The 17,611-nt window shown below is 48.0% G+C and overlaps 1 protein-coding gene across 5 annotated transcripts in view; it reads left to right on the plus strand.

The window, feature by feature from the left end:
* Window positions 1-13,684: 13,684 nt before the first annotated feature.
* GAS7 (growth arrest specific 7) overlaps window positions 13,685-17,611 on the plus strand; it is a 107,454-nt gene continuing 103,527 nt past the window's right edge. For all 5 annotated transcript variants that reach the window (XM_086473697.1, XM_086473695.1, XM_086473699.1 and 2 more), the window contains exon 1: window positions 13,685-13,867. In XM_086473697.1, the coding sequence (XP_086329823.1) occupies window positions 13,685-13,867 (183 nt within the window). The remainder of the gene's footprint in view (window positions 13,868-17,611) is intronic.

The raw sequence follows: 17,611 nt of genomic DNA on the forward strand, positions 1-17,611 counted from the left end.
GGATGTTTATGTGCCATCACTGCCTGTCAAGCTGCCAAAAATCATCTTGTTTCTTTCCCCTGCTCCATGGCTACCTGCCATCATTGGTTCTAGCTTGCATGTCCTTCAGCAGGGTATTTTCTGTTGTCAGAGATGGGCAGCCCAGTCACAAACATAGCAGTCTGTGACTTGAACTGTCATCATGTCCAAACTTCCCACACTCTCACATGACATGATACGGTTTTCATTGCACAGCTGTGCGCATTAGGACCACGGCTGCCTCAGCCAACAAACAGTGCTGGGATAAGCACAATGGTAGCAGACAAACCAGTAGATTAGCAGGGTTTATCCTTTTGTTAAATACAAACCTGTTCTCAATACTCTTATTGAGAGTATTACTCTTCATAAAGGAAGAAAAATGGAAAGAATGAGAAACAGCTCCTGCATGGGAGTTTTGTTCTGCAGAAGTGGCTTTTAAGGCTGTTTTTTCTTTAATATGATGATGGCTGCAAACATACTTATAAAGCTGAAAGAAAAGCCTTTGTCTGAAAATTTCTTTGCACTCCCAGAAGCTTCTAGATGTGCTTTGTCATTGTCATGACATCTATAGAGCCCTCTGAGTCCTTTGGTTGTCCCAGTATACGAGAAAAAGAGAGATAATGGAATGGTCAGATGCATGTGCATTACCCATGATCCAGCAGCGGCTTTTTCTTGGCATGCTGGCCAGCAGTACGAAGGATCATTTCGTGTGATCACCTGTCTCTCCGCAGGAGTATTTCAGTAAAGCAGCCTGTTAGGTGTCTAGGCCATACATTAGTATCACTGGCTTCCTTTTGTGACCACAGAACATGTCAACTTGCTCACCCAAGACAGCTCTGGGAGAGAGGCAGAAGAAACAGGGTGAAGGTTAAAGGCTGTCCAAATCCATGCTACTTGTCAGCTCTGTGTGGGGCCAGGGTGCACTGTCCAAGCTGATGGTTTGAACAATGTTCAGGCCAAAGGCTTGAGTTGCTCTTAGGCGGATGAAAAAAAAAATACAAAAACCAGGCCATGTGTGTGACTTAGCTACAAATGTGAAAATGACAGCAAACATCCATGTCATCAGCTCCTCAAAAATTGCTCACTGTTCAACTAAGTGTCTGCACACAGAGAGAGACTGAGAAGACAGGAGAGAGGCATTGAGCCCCCAGAGACTGGCAAGAATTTGAACACAGGTCTATGCCAAGTTGTTCCAGCAGGCAGCTCTAGACTATTCCCAGCTCAGAGACTTTTGTATCTCTTTATCTCTCTGCTTAGTTCTTGCCACTAAATTTATAAGATATGCAGGTGCGTATTAGCATTTTCAAGAGAAACAGACAGTTTCTGGAAAATAGGAGAGGGACTGAGAGGACAACCCCGCTCCCCCCCCCCCCCCCCCCCAAAAAAAAAAAAAAAAAAAAAGCCAGAAAGCTGGGAGGAAGTTAGAATAGGATAACTGCTAGATTTTCAATATAAAGTTTATTTATTTATTTCAGGACAAGAAATGTACTATTTTTCATTTAGTTGAACCAGGGGTAGCATGAGATATATATGCTTAGGAAATAAAAAAGATAGATCTTTGTTTCAGAACAGTAACAAATACGTGTATTAAGAAAGCTGGAACTGTGGCATATCTCAATGTATACCAAGGATAACGCTAGAATAACTTACTAGTTTGCCTGTCTGTGAAGTCAGGAGGATTAAAATGCTGATTTAAAAACATGCCTTGCACACACAAAGCTCATCCCTTCTAGGCATGGTGCCGGCTCCTCCTTTGAGGTCCTGGGGAACTGATGGAAGTAGGTTTCATTCCAGTGGCCTACAAGATTCTCTTTCAGTCCTGCAGGGCCTTTTGCTAGGAAAAGGGTAAATTGTGCTGAGAGTTACAGCCCCTTTGCTTATGTCTGTGACCAACACCAGACCTTGTGCAGCTCTAAAAACTTTTTGCAGAAAACTGAGAGTTCTTAGGTATGAAACTGGACTCCTGTGTGTCACCATCGCTCCTTACTTGTATTAGTAATCAGGGAGCACAAGAGGACTCAAGGTTTGATCCTTTCTAATCGTGTGATAACTTTGATCTAAGTCACCTCATACACTTCTTCTAATTGTATGAAATAATAAACCCTCTTTATATTTTCAAGCTGGGACAAAACAGCTTCATGCATCAGTGCAGACAGGGGATTGACTGCTGGGGTGCAGCCCTGCAGCAAAGGCCTTGGGATTCTGGTGGAAAACAAGTTGGACCTGTGTCAGCAGGGCTCCCCTGCAGCAGTAACGCTAGCTGGTCATGGCATTGCATTAGTAAGTAGCCAATAAGTAGCCAGCAGGTGAAGGGATGTGGTTATTCCCCTCTGCTTGGCGCTGGTGAAGCTCCATCTGCAACACTGTGTTCAGTTTTGGGATTTGCACACCCCACCCCACCCCATTATATCACAGAATCACAGAATGGTTTGGGTTGGAAGGGAGCTTGAAGATCATCTAGTCCAACCCCCCTGCCATGGGCAGGGACACCTTCCACCAGACCAGGTTGCTTCAAGCCCCATCCAGCCTGGTCTTGAACACTGCCAGGGAGGGGGCAGCCACAGCTGCTCTGGGCAACCTGTTGCTGTATCTCACCACCCTCATAGTGAAGAACTTCTTCCTAATATCTAATCTAAATCGCCTCTCTTTCAGTTTGTAAACATTACCCTTCTTCCTATCACCAGACTCCCTGGTAAAAAGTCCCTCTCCACCTTTCCTGTAGGCTCCCTTCAAGTACTGGAAGGCTGCTATAAGGTCTCCCTGGAGCCTTCTCTTCTCCAGGCTGAACAACCCCAACTCTCTCAGCCTGTCCTCACAAGGGAGGTGCTCCAGCCCCATGATCATCTTCGTGGCCTCCTCTGGACCCATTTGAGCAGGTCCATGTCTTTCTTGTGCTAAGGCCCCGGAGCTGGACACAGTATTCTGGGTGGGGTCTTACAAGAGCAGAGTAGAGGCAGAGAATCACCTCCCTCCACCTTCTGGCCACGCTTCTTTTGATGCAGACCAGGATACAGTTGGCCTTCTGGGCTGCGAGTGCACATTGTCAGCTCATGTCCAGCTTTTCATCCACCAGCACCCCAAAGTCCTTCTCCCCAGGGCTGCTCTCAACCCACTCATTGCCCAGCCTGTATCTGTGCTTGGGATTGCCTCAACCCAGGTGCAGGACCTTGCATTTGGCCTTGTTGAACTTCATGAGGTTTGCACGGGCCCACCTCTCCAGCCTGTCAAAGTCCCGCTGGATGGCATCCCTATCCTCCAGCATGTCAACCTCACCACACAACTTGGTGTGGTAAGCAAACTCGCTGAAGGTTTGGGAGATGTTGACGTACTGCAGAGGATTCAATAAAAGCCCCTAGTATCAGTCAGCTGGAGCACCTGCCATATGAGGATATGCAAAGGGAATTAGGTTTGTTTGGCCTGGAGAAGAGAAGGCTAGCAGACTAACACTGCTGAAAAGGAGGTTGCAAATTAAGATGCATCCAAGCTTTTCCTGCAAGCGCACAGTGAAAGGGCAAGAGGCAATGATCTCATGTTGCAAACCAGGGAAATTCTTTTTCAACAAAAGGAACAAATTCTTTGCCATGAGAATGCTGCAACCCTGGGACAGGCTGGCTGGGTGGGTTGTGGAATCTCTGTTCTTGGGGATTTCCAGGATACATGTGGACAAGGCCCTGAGAAACTTCATCTAGTTTTGCAGTTAGCCCTGCTTTGAGTAGGAGATTGGACTAGAAACCTCTGATATGCCTTCCAGTCTACATTTTTCGCTCATTCAGTTGAACTTGCTAATCCAGCAGGAAGAAAGTTGCATTCTGCTTTTTGAAGACTAATCAATTCGCTGAAGAGGCTGAGGCACACAGAATTGGTACCTGCCACAGGGAGGTCAGGACCATGCAGCTAGCAGGAAGGGTGGTGGTTGAGAAAGGATGGCATGGGAATGAGGCCTCTGTCTCAGGCACCTTCCAAGTGAGCCATCAAATCACCTCCTTCAGCCCATGAATGCTGAAAGTGATGATTCCAGGGATAAAGTGCCAATCTCTTTTCCCCACAGTACTTTTACAGCATAGATTTGTAATCTCTGTCTTTGGAGATACTTGAAAGCTGTCTGGACGTGGTCCTGGGCAACCTGCTCTAGATGGCCCTGCTTGTGCAGAGGGTTTGGACCAAATCACCTCCAGCGTTCGCTTCCAACCCCAAATGCTCTGTGATTCTGTGATTCTGATTTTATCTGTTGATTTTAACATTCTGTCCAACTCCATCCACCCAGCTTCACTCATAGGAGTGTTTCCTTTCATGTATTAGCACCTCTGATCCTTGCTTATCACCTCACAGCCTACAGAAATTTTTAAATCCGAGAATAAAATTTCTAATTAAAATTCTAATCCCATTGAAAAATTGTATTTATTGGGTGCATGTTTTCTGGGTATGGTCTACATATCTGGATTACTACTAGGATATGTCACAATTTGTTTTAAACTTTCGTGATCATCTTAAGACTGTTACCTCCCTGGGGCAGTGGAGAACATGAGAACCCTGTAACCTTTTCTTTCCATAGTGTTGGACAAGGTGCCACAAAGCAGAACCTTCCCCACTAGGCAGAGAAGCTCACCTTATTTTCAGAAACTTTTTTCTGCACTCACTCTGGCCATAGGAGACTTTCTGTTAAAATCTTCTGGATATTTCCTTTCTTTCAGCGATTTCCTAAGTACCCAAACTTTGCTGGATACATGAAGTGAAGATCATCGTGATTTTTTGATACCAATATGGATCACTGCCTCGGATAGTCCCTACAGCAAACTGCAATCTTTTGGTAGCTCCAGGTCCGGGTGTATCTTGCAGGGCGCTGGGAACAGCGGCCCTACTTTTTCCTGCTCACCCACTGCAGTTGGCAGAGATGCAGAGTAGCCTGGAAATATGAAGGAAAGGGCTAGAGAGAGTAATGTTGGGGGGCTGAGAAGAATGTGGGAGGTGGAAGAGTCATTAGGTGGATCCTTATTGGAAAATGGAGTGAGGAAGAGATTGGCCACAGTGAGCAGCGTGAGGAAGAGATTGGCCACAGTGAGCAGCTCTGTGCTGGGTCTTTGTCAGAAGCAAGTGGTGGACTTGCAGTGTCCATTTGCAGAGACAGTTTATTGCCAACCTGTTGTTGGTAAATGTGTGTCAGCAACAGCAGATTTTAAAGCTTAAAACTGTCAAGGGAAAACTAATGCTGAGTTTCTAAGAGTTTATGGGATTAAATCCTCATCTTCAATACTACTCAGGATGACACAGTTCTTGCCTAATACTTAGAGACTTTCCTGTATGAGTCATTGTTCGCAAGAGAATAGCAGCTTTATACACAGATGGTTGCAGAACAGAGACACCATTGAGAGGAAAACACTGAGGCATCTATGCCCTGCAGATACAGGCACACACATATACACAGATCAACAACTTTATCCACAGAAAGCAGTCAGTCCTGGTCAGTGTGTTCAGGCAGAATCTCTGCTCTTTCATGACATAAGAAATCCCTGATGGAATTCAAATAATGAACAATTCATGCTGAAGAGGGAAGCTTAGTGTCAGTGCAATATCGATGTCCAAACTAGCACGCCCAGATGGAGTTTGGGTGGAGGACTGCCTTGCTGGATTGCTCTTCTTAGCTGGCCGGAAGCCGAGTTCTCTGTGGGATCAAAAGAAAAGATCAGATGCTCTAGGACCCAGCAAGCTGTTGTAGATGATCTGGCAAGTCCAGATCACATCACTAAGACTGATACTAAGCCAGAGAGAAGGAGGTTTGAAGGAAGGTTTAGCTGCTTTCATCAGAGTCCTCTTGGGATGTTTTCCTGCTTTTCCAGTGCCTCTTTGTGTGATGTTGGAGAAGTCCCTTAAGACCCTTAAAGTATATGATTCATGTAGGTTCACGCCCACGTCTCCACATGCAGGTAATTTTCAGTTCAATGGTTCAGGTTTGGACATCAGTGCAACTATAACAGTATAAAGGTCACTGTCGGCGGATTGTGCCTGTGATTGCGGGCCAGCACTGCCTCAGACGAAAAAGGCAAGGGACACGTTCCATAATACAGCGCCTGCACTGGAAACCCTTGCTACAGAATTTTATAGATGCCAAAAGTTTACAAGTGCTCAAAAAATAACTGCCCTAAATAATGGAAAAGAGCTATTAAATATGAGATACCACCTCCAACTAGGGAAGACCAGAGCTATTATTCGCTGGAAATCAAAAGGATGTTCTGCAGAAATATCTCTCTGCACCTGTCCTTTTCCCTAGACTTCTGCTGTTAAATATTGCTGAAAACATGGTAATAAACCAGACAGACCTGTGGTCTGATCCAGAACTATTTGTCTTGTGTTGTTTTAATGACACTTAGAAGTTGAGATCCAAATGGCCACAGCTTGCTTGTTGCTGGTACTGAAACTATGATTTATAGATAATGCTTTTCTTCCTTTCAATGGCTTTTCCAATTAGCACGAAATAGTTAAACATTCAGTAAATAAAACTGTGTGACCTAGTGTTTATAGAGCTGGAAGAAGAATGGACAAGGCTACTTGTATCTGCCACAAGTATCTGCTCTAATGAATATAAATGCTTAGGAATCATTGAGGTGGTCTAGAGTCAGGCCTGTCCTTTTCTTTGTGAGCATCCTGACCGCCCTGAAATGCCCTGGATATGCCTGCATGTTTAGTTTGCACCAAGAGGAGCAGCAGCGAGCTGCACCAAGGGAAGCTCTCTCCTGAAATTCTGTAGCCAGTTGATTGGAGTACATTGTTGTGACTCAGGCTTTCCAGAGTCCCAGGAAGAGAGGCATGAACATTGAACTGCTGGAGAGAAGGCATGGCAACACCATTTCAAACAAGGGGTTTGTGACAACTGGCTGCTGTTGACACCTAACTCTAAGGCAAAGAGTCAGAGTTATGAGTCATATTTATATGACCAAATACATGCCTGTCATGTAGCAGGGTGGGACCTGCCCTGCCTCTCAATAGGAAATACGTTGACTCAAGTAGGCTGATGTTATCGGAACAGTTTGTTTTTCTCAGCCTGCTTCCAAGAAAGAAGGTGAATGGAAGCAGTCAGCTCTCCAGGTGAATTATCCTGGCAGGCAAATCCAATTTAGTCTCAGGTGAATCACCACAAGCTGTTTCTTCAGGTAATATCACTAGCCACTTATAGACAGAGACTAGGTTTGTTTATGTCTGACTCTAAAATAGTAGGTACAACTCTAGGCACTGTTACAACAAAGTTGACTAAACCTGCCCTGGAATGTCCCTAAGTTTTACAACGGCCACAGCCAAGCAGGGCACTGCACATCTGATCTTATTTTCAGAATTGACCATGTACAAGGGGAGTACCAAAGTCAGCAGAGCTACAGGAAACGCTGCTGAAGGCAGAAATCAAAGGTAAAGCCATTCTGTACCAGTGAGTGCATTTTTTAAATTGTGTTTGAATCAGACACTTGGTCATATGAACATGACTCATAAGTCTGAGTCCTCTTCTTGGAACATTTGAGGTCCTGGATACCTAAATTTCCAAGTGTGATACTCAAGGATATCTGGCTTAGGAAAACACTCAACTGCAGTTTGGTGGACTATGGGAGAGTATTCAAGGGGAAGCACTGCTACGTGTTGTCTGGCTCTTTCACTCCACCCTATGCACTCTCTTTGAGCTGCTGTCAGAAAGAAGACTGTAAACTAGATGAAACTTTGTTTTGAGCTCCTCTATCTGTTCTTATGTCTTGGCTGTTCACAGCATTGAGAATGGTCTCTTCCATCAAGAGCTATAGCTTTTTAACAACTGGAAGTATCTTTTGTGTACAGGCTCAGAACATTTCCTCTCCAACAACAGAACTAATTTCTGCTAGTCATTTAGACTTCAAGGGTCACCTGAGGATCCAGTGCTACATGTGGTTCTTGGCCTCAGATCTCCTGGTGTTTCTGTGTCTTGCGAACAGGTATGGCCAAACAATTATTCATGTAAATCTCCAGTCCATCGTGACTGAAAAACTCTCCCATTCGCCTATGCCAACCCTTTCTCATTTTGAGCTCTGCAGGATCTTTTCAGTGAAGACAGCAGAAGTAATTTAGCTCTTTTCCATGAGCTAGACAGATTGTCAGATGTTGCTTTAAACAAAACACTGACCATGCTACTTCTACAGCTGTCAGATGTGAACTTTCTTCTGTTACTCCCAAGATATTCTTAGGTCCCTCCTCAGGGAATCTGCCCATCTGTATAGGGCTTGTTTTAGTGGTGTCATTTTAAGCTCCAGGTACAATCTGTAAAATTATGGAATAAATTCCGACTGGATAACCATAACTGAGGCTCTCTGCAGTGTTATCTCATTCACAGATAGCATTTCAGTGACACTAAGGTTTGTTAAAAAATTAGATGTCTAAGACTGAGGTCTTCACCCTAGACTCTTTGGTAGCAGACAGGGAGAAAAAGGTCCTTTCAAGGTTAGATTCATCTCACCCTAACACACAATGTGGTCATATGACACTAATTTTAGAATTGGTTTCTCATTGCTAAGTGGAATACCCTCCTAGAACGGGTGATTGAGTATGACAGTTGTGATGGCTCAGGAAATAAATTCGGAGAGATCTTACAGCCAGAGGGATTGTTTTGGTCATTTAGTCAGGCCTGCTGAGTACTGGCCAGAGAACACCTGCATCCAGCCAAGATGCTTTAGCTGAGCTGGAACAGATGATAGAAAAAAAGTCTGAGACTGAAAGCTGGCCAATTCATTCCAATGCCTGGTACCCTTGGAGTTGCAATCTGCATGTTTCTCAGATGGCTTCTATATGTTCCATCTCGTGACTCTGGTGCTGGTATCTTATGCTAGATAAAAAAGCTTTCTATGCTCAGAAATCATTTTCCTCATGGACAATAATGATGTCACCCCTTAACATCCTTCACAATAAAGGCAATACAGGATGCAGAAGCAAACATAGGTCTAAGCCTTTAGTAAAAGCTGTTCTCTGCAAGAACCAAAGCCATTTTGCAAGTTGAGGAGAAAGACCAGACATAACTCAAGAGAAACTAACCATGTCATTATCTGCACAATGAAATGAGGATTACTTATGGGATCCGTTCAAGGGATATGTACCTCCAGTGAGTTAAAGGGATCCTCTGACACGAATGGAGCCCTTCTGTTTACATACTGGACGTTCCTACACAAGCCAAAGTGAAGTTGTAGTAACAGGTTTAGAAAGAAAGTGCAAAATAAGAATGAAATTAGTGTTTACATTTGGGCTTGCCTGCTGAAAAGCTGAAGTTTGCAATTGCTTCAAGAAGTGGACAACCTTAGGACTAAAACCCTGCTAGAGGCTTTCTCATCGAGAAAGTTCGCACAAAGAAGGACAAAAGCCTGTGAAAATATCAGAAAGGAAGATAAAGAGAAAGCAGAACAAGTTGGAAGTATAAGAATAGTAGAGGAAAAAAAAAACAGAGAATAAATCAGATAAAAATATTGACATATTCCAGCAATGTTAAGCATAAGAGAAGTAAAATTTAGACTGAAATTCGTTGTTGTACATGATACTAAACTATTTGGATCTGTGTTCCAACATAGGCAAAGCTGGGTTTGTATATGCTGAAGAAAAATGAGGGCTTTTTTGTTTGATTTCAGTTCTTGCCATCTATAAATGGCATTGTTAGAGAATACTGCTGATAGATGTGCATGGATGTGTGCCATGATATCAGGTCTGTTGCTTTTTGCCAAGCAAGGCACAGCTGGTGTGATAACAACACATAATGGATCGTAGTTCAATAGTTATCAGCTTAAATGCTTATAAAAAGGGGATGATTTTAAGCGATTTACCACAAATTCAGAGAATCAAAAATAGAACTGTGGAAAACAGTCTGAAAGTTGTTGAAAGAATCCTAAGAAAAAACCCTGAAGAGCTCAGCTGAGATTGCTGCTTAGCCCATCTGCATGAAGGACAGACGCATTGAAATTCACGCAATGTTCAGGAGAACGGCTACAGTCAGGCTACCTGATTACTTACTTTAAAGAAAAAGGTTTTGCAAATTTGTAAAACTCCAGGAAAAAAGATACAAAAATACTCTCACAAAGTGTCACATAAATAAAAAGCCTGTGCAGCCCCAGACCAGGAGACACATATAGTACATTACAGGCACAAAAGCTGGTAGTTGTTCTAAACTTGGTCCTCGCTACCAATTGCAAAGCAAGAACAAATCAAAAGGAGAAATGGGAGGCTCTTCTTCTATGAAAAAAAGATGGACAAGAAAGAAATCTGAACCTTAGAAATGGGAAAGGCCCTATAGAGGTTAGTGGTCAGATGGAGTCTGTGAGAAGGCCTGAGCTTTCAGCAAAACACCTAAAATTGTGCAAAACTTGGAGTGACTCACAGAAACACCTGCATGCTTCCTACTGGAACAGAAGTTGATGACTGTGCCTTGAAGTGCAAGGACCCACACCAGCATCTGCCCCCTGAAATGAGTTGCACAAGCGTGTGGCTGTGCATACGCACAGAGGGCCGCAGACAGGTGGAACACCTGACTTGCACATGCTGCAGTAGATCATGTGCACACGTAAGTCAAGGGAGTTACAAACCGGCGAGGAGCATCACACACAGATTGCAGCCACATGAACACCCGTATGCCCAAGGGTGCGGAATCCAAGCAGGTACTCCCATATAGCAGAATGGGACACAGAACTGACTTGTGCACATAACCATATTCGTAAGTCCAGTGGAGTTAATAACTGGAATATGGAGATTTGTAATGCACACAGGGGGAATCACACACACACAGTCACAGATCTCATGCTCTCCAGAGTAGCATGCATGAATACGCTGTGGCTTATATAGGTGCACACTATGTCTCAAACCTCCCTGAGTGGAGGATCTCACCAAACCACAGAGAAATGCGGTGTACGCCTACTGCTGTGGAGACATACACACAGTGGGCTGAGTCAAACCAGACATCTCAAGTTCTGCAAGTTGCACACGTTGTGAGGTTTTGCCACATTCACAGTGGGCTGTGTCACACACCTATTGAAACTAGTGATGTGTACACGAGTGCAGTCTTACACATATGTGTGTGTGTTCTGGAGCCAGTCACGCACCCCTGTACTACAGCAAGCCTTTCCTGTGGACCAACAGGGTTCTCAAACACCTGCACACTGAGATCAGTGCTCACACACTTGCACACACCTAAGGGTCTCAAACGCCTGGGAGGCCATCAACAGAGTGAATATCAGAGGAGACGTGGACATGTCTGCTGGGCATGTCTGGCTCTCATCAGTCAGTCAGTGGGGAGATGGACTCACTCATCTCACTGATGTCTGAACAGAGCAGCAGGTCTGTGCCCTCCTTTCCCCTCCAATGACTGACGACACAAGGATGCGGGGTGGCAGGCTTGGACATGGCTGTGGGGCACTTGTCAGGCAGATCCAGCTCCTTTGGCCTCATCCCTTCCACAGGTATGCTGGCATGAACCTTGCACTCGCAGAAGTGAGCCTCTCCCTCTCCTCATGTACGACTGATGGGTACCACACGTGCAGATCGCAGCGCAGCAGTTTGGGTGAACATGGATGAGACACTCATACACACCTGTGGTGCAGCGAGTCACACCCATCACTGATTCTTGCAGGTGCCCTGGAGTGAGTCGTTCGTGCACAGGTGTACACAGGCACATACCCAGCCAGCTTACACACAAACACGCAGTCACACACATGCAGCCGCATCTTACACGGTTGTCCCATAAGCACACATACAGGTCAGTCTCCTGTAGGAGCGAGCCTCACCCATTCAGGGGGAGCCATACGTACAAACACGTTGGTGTGCCTCACATAGCTCAGCATCTGGATGTGTGCTCACGTGCGTCCTGGCTGGTTACACTCAGGCGAGTCTCTCACATGCACATGGGTGTCTCCTGCACAAGCAAGCACCTTCGTATCAGGTTGAGTTTCATACGAGATGGAGTTTCTCACACACAGTTGTGGGAGAGTCTCATACACAGACACACACATACGTATCCCATGAACACCACACAGGACGTAGCGCAGTCGCTCGGGTATGCGTGCCCTGCCTTTCAGGTGCACCGATGCACGCGTGGAGATCTCAAGCGCTATGTGGGTGAGTCTTCACACGTGCACGTCCTCCCGCCCACGCACAGTGGGTCAGGCAGCCTGCTCTGCAGCGAGTCGCACGGACGTGTGTGCCTGGGCTTCATACACACCCATCCACACCGGTGCTCACACACATACAGGCAGGGATATATTACATACGAGCAGTGAGTCAGGTGTGCATATCTAGACAGAGACACACACATTCATACACACCTGTGTGCACAGAGACAAATGTGTCTTATACACACACACGCATGCACAGAGGAGTCACATGTGCTGCAGAGTGAGTCAGGCATGCACACCCAGAGCAGGTTGTGCACGCAGAGCAAGTATTCATAAACAAAATACACACACGGTGGTGTCTTACACACACATATGCATGAATATCACACAGATGAGGGTGTCACACTCTTACATGATGCATCTCGCACATAGACACATGTGTCACTCAGACCAGGGTGTCACATTGACAGAGGTGTCTCACACATGCAATTCACACACGTGCTGCAGTCATACACGCACACGTGGAGCAAACTATAAACTCAGTGGAGTGTTGCAGAGATACACGTGCTTGGGGTTGTCGCACATACTTGGATGTTTCATACATGTTTGGGTGTGTCACATGACATCTTTCAGGCAAAATCAATGTCATGCACTTGGGTGTATGTCACAAATACACACAGATGTAGAGATATCTCACACTGTCACACAGACATGGGTGTCTCCAAAGGCACATACAGTGTCTCAGAGGCACAGGGTCACACATACAGGGTTACAGACACACACGGTGTCTCACACACCATCTCTCAAAGACACACACGTGTTGCACACATAGACGCCATGTCTCACACTTCAGACACAGTGTCACACATGGTGCCTTTCATAGACACACACGTGTCTTGGTGTTACAGACACGGTGACTGTCATGCACATGGATGCCTCTCACAACCACACACACACAGGCACACATGGCATCACACAGTGTCTGTCCCCCAGACGCAGTGTCTGTCTGTCTCTCACATACAGAGGGGTGTGGAGCACACAGGTGTCACACACAGTGTGTGTCACACACACACACACCGAAAAACACGGCAGTTCCCGTGCACTCACACACACGGTGTCGTCCCCCCCCAGCACACACGCGTGTCTCCGTCCCACACACGCTCCCCTTCTCCCCCCCCCCTCCGTCTCTCTCTCGCTCTGTCCCGCCGACACGGGTGTCACACGCGCGGACGGGCTGCGCTCGGGCGGCCCCGCCCCCCCGCCCCCGCCCCGAGCCGGCGGTGCCCGTGGGCGCTCGGCGCCGGGGCTTCTCCTGCCCCTGCCCCTGCCCCTGCCCCTGCCCCTGCCCCTGCCCCTGCCCCTGCCCCTGCCCCTGCCCCTGCTCCAGCTCCCGCTGCCGCTGCCTCCCGCCTCCTCCCCGGAGCGGGGCGGGGCGGGGCGGGCGAGGGGCGTGGCCAGCGCGGGTCCGCCCGCAGCCCTGCGCGCCGCGGGGCGGGCAGCGGCGCCCCGGGCGGGCGCGAAGCGGCGGTCGAGGCCCGGGCGGCTGCGGGCGGAGCGGGGCCGCCGCGCCCGGCAGGATGTCGGGCTCTCGCTGCCAGACTCTGTACCCCTTCTCCGGGGAGCGGCACCGGCAGGGGCTCCGCTTCGCCGCGGGGGAGCTGATCACGGTGCTGCAGGTGCCGGACGGCGGCTGGTGGGAAGGGCAGAAGGAGGACGGGCTGCGCGGCTGGTTCCCGGCCAGCTACGTGCAGCTGCTGGAGGTAGGAGCGGGGCCGGGAGCAGCGCGGGGAGGGGCGGGGGGAGCCGCTCGGCGGCCGGGCCGGGCCGGGCCGGGCTGCCCCGCCGGCCGGCAGCTCTGCTGGGGACGGGGTGCCCACGGTGCTGGGGGTGAACGCAGGGCTGCGCAGCGGCGTTTTTCTCGGTGGCCGCCCTCGGCATCGCTGCGCCCTATGCCCGGGACAGGGCGGCCCCCCCGGGGCTGGAGGGCGCCGGGTACCGGTGAGAGCGTGGGGCGCTGGGGCAGGAGCGGCCCGCCCGGCCCCGCCCGGCAGCCGCAGCCTTCGGTACCCACAGTCGTAGCCGTGAAGCGGCCGTGCTCGGGGGGCTGCGCTGGACACTGGTGTTTCCGCAATGGCTGAGCAGCGGCAGGAGCCAGCGGCTGAGGTGACACAGATCCTGTCAGCCAGGCGTGTGGGCCAGGTGCTGGGCAAGGCCCTCTCCCTCTCGTTTCCTTTCACTGAACATCTCTTGGCTTTATGTTGTGGAGGAGCTAAATCCGGATACATCCCTTCCGTTGCAACAGTTCCCCATCTGGCTGGAGATGCCTTGATGCCGTGTGTGTGGCATTGCCCCAGAGAGCCCCAGCAGCGTTAGAGTCAGTTGCCCAGAGTCACAGGTGATGGACTTTCCATCAGGATGCTGAGAAGCTCTGTTAGCCCTTGTTTGCAGGGCCCTGACAGCTAGAGCAACAGTTGTATTCCTACCTCAGGACTGCTTGTGCCTGAACTTGTTTATTACTTTCTCTCCTATGCAAACACGACACAATGCGAGTGTAAAATGCATGTCCATGAAGGGTGCTTTCACAATCTCCGCATTTCTGAAAGTGAGATCTGAAACATCTCATGCGCCGAAGCAAGAACCTGCCGTGAGCCCATCAGTCCTTCCCTCGCTGACCATGCCCTGTTGTCATTTGGAACTTAACCTAGGATGTGGGTATGGAAATGGTCTCCTGAAGCAGTGTCCCTGCGGTGACTGGACTGAAGTGCTTGGCAGTACATCGTTTCTTGGGTCAGCCTCTGTTTGTCCTCCAGGTTTCTAAGGGATCAGCCAGCTTGCTTTGCTTATGTGCAAGGCAGGCACTACCCACCCCAGGTTTTCCATGCACATACTGGGGAATCCAGAGTGTCAGGAAGCACAGCCCTGAGCAGAACTGGGCCCACCAGATGCACACAGAGCAATGTCCTGTGAGCAAAAGGTTCTCCGCAAAAAGACATTTTGCCTCTAGATCTGGCATTGCCTTTTGGTTTCTCTAGTCCAAATGAGTTAAAAAATCTGTGAAGTTTCCATTCAGTTTCTGTTTCTCATTCTTACCTGGAAAAACAGGAAGGTAGAAGGAAAATTTCCCCACTCAGTGCTACAAGAGTGAGGCATGGGGCTTTTCTGTCCCATTGAAGCACTTGGGATTTTTTTGTTAGTTTAAGAATGTGGGAGTCCTTCTTGTCAGTTTGTCAGCTTTGCCACCTACAAGATCATTTACTGAGATATGTGAATATTTGTGGTTTCATGAATTGCTAAAGATTTATACATCTAACCAGGAATTTAGGAATTGTTTGAGGCAAAATCTATAATTAGATGAGACAAACTCTGCTCAGCAAAGACAGTGGGAAATCACTTCTGTGTACACAAAAACTTCGCTTTCCTATCATCTCCCTCTTGGAAACTCCTGTTTTCCTACTTAAGTGTGAGGAAGTTCCACTGTGCTCAGATCAGTGCCTGCAGCCTCCCAGATGTGCCCTTCTGACCCTTGGCTCATGTACCACTGAAAACTTTGCTGCAGACCAATTGTCCGCACAGCCCAGCCTCCTTTCTCTTGCGCAAACCTTCAGGAAGAAAGTAAGAAAGATGGCAAGTGGTGTTCACTCTGGCATGTTTTCTTTTTCTCCAGAACGACATAAGGACTATGAGCTGGAGTTAATAAATATGTCAAATGAGAGCTAATTAACCAAATTCACCAAATTTATGGGACCACAGGTACTTGGCACACGCAACAGTAGAGTAGATGTGTGAGAAAAAGAAAGATCTAGGTGTGCCTCTCATGGCTCTGTGCAGGTAGCCTTTCCCTTGCATGCAGGTATGCTACTGGCTTGCTCAGGAACCTGATGTAACTGAAAGACACCACGATAGAAGTACTCTCCTTCTGTGTTCTCATATCCAAGTCCCTGTCCAGCCACATTGAGACTGGGGCTGGTGTCAGGAGGTGATGGCAATACATAGGCAGATGGGGCCATGAACACCATTCTCCTTTCCGTACCAGCCAGCACTTACGTTAGCTTTGGGTGTCCCTGCAGCTTTCGGTAAGGTTCAGCGTTATGTTCTGAGCTGAACTTAACCACACGCTGTTGTTGAAAGAGGAAGATGTTATTGCCGCCCTCTGTCCTGCCCTCACCTCCCTATGCCCAGTTCAATCCAGCAGCCACCTGTGCTCCACTGAAGGACAGCTCTCTGCATTTTCTGCCACAGCAGGGAATGAACATGGATCACCGTATTATCCAAGGTGTGCCAGGGCTGGCAGGGTTTGCTCTTCACGGCACACCCCCTTTCTCCTCACAGCAAAGTCTGTCAGTTGGCTGGGTGCTACCAAGAGGAGGTGGCCTTCTTCTGAGGCCTTTGTAACTTTAAGCCTGCCACTGTGTATAGGCAGGCAGGCTGGATTTTCTTATTCGTATGACTTCACGTTTACCAACACTGAAATCTTCTCTGACAGCACTGCTCTAAAGTCTACACTGAGTTTTGGTCCTGAGCTGAAAGAGGGAAGCGAGAAAGGTATGAAGGACAGCAGCTGAGAGGGGAGTCTTTTCCACCCTCAAGCAGTTAGTTTAGCAGCCGGTCTGCAGCATGCTGGTTCCTGCTGGGTGAAAGAGGGGAAACGACTGCTCCTGATGCTATCTCTGACTTGGGAGGAACTGTGCTACACCAACAGCACCTGCGTCTCTTCAGAGTCAGCCAGGCTGTGGAGCTGCCAGCGCCGATCATCTGCATGCTGTCACATGGCTCTAGCTGGCTTATCCGGGAGCTGAGGACAGGGCAGGCTCTTCCTCCTTGTGTGTGCTTACAGTGAGTGGTAGCTCTTGGCTCTTGCAAAGAAAAATAGGTATCCATGGCTGGTGGTTAACCAGAAGGGGTTTTAATGGCAGATGCGGAGTTGGACAGCTCTGAGAAAACCATGAAGGTGGCTTGTGGGAAACGAACTCCAGTGCTAGAGATGGGCATTCCTGAGGGATTGCTGCCTTTACCTACCAAGTTCTTTTGCTAGCAAAAAGGTGTTTTCAATTTGTTCATCACAGAAGATCAAGGAAAGGACCAAAACTGTAGTAAATGTGGGGCAAGAGAGACACAGGGTGGTAAAGAGGTAAAGTTGTTGCGCGTCCTTGCGTTCCTGCTCTAGTTGCTGTAAGCTCACAGTGATGGGTTAGAAGAAAACAATGATGCCTGGAGATTCCTGCTTATGGCACTGATGGAAACAATGCGAGCTGGAGGAGGACTGGAGGAGTATGTGGTAGGGATAAGCCAGAAACAAAATGTCTCTGAGAGCTCTGGAGAGGATACACTTGTCATAGAGCAAAAGGGATAACATAAACCAAAAGACTATCAAAAGTAGAGAGAAAAGTGATCAAGGGAGGGTTCCAGATGGATTCCTTGAGGCCAGGCTGGTTGGCAGCAGTCAGGAAGGTTGCTGTTGTCTTGTTCACAGTATTGCTGAGTTGGAAGGGACCTCTGGAGATCAG

The sequence above is a fragment of the Leptosomus discolor genome, chromosome 15, assembly GCF_034619465.1.
Source record: "Leptosomus discolor isolate bLepDis1 chromosome 15, bLepDis1.hap2, whole genome shotgun sequence".
Classification (NCBI taxonomy): Eukaryota; Metazoa; Chordata; class Aves; order Leptosomiformes; family Leptosomidae; genus Leptosomus; species Leptosomus discolor.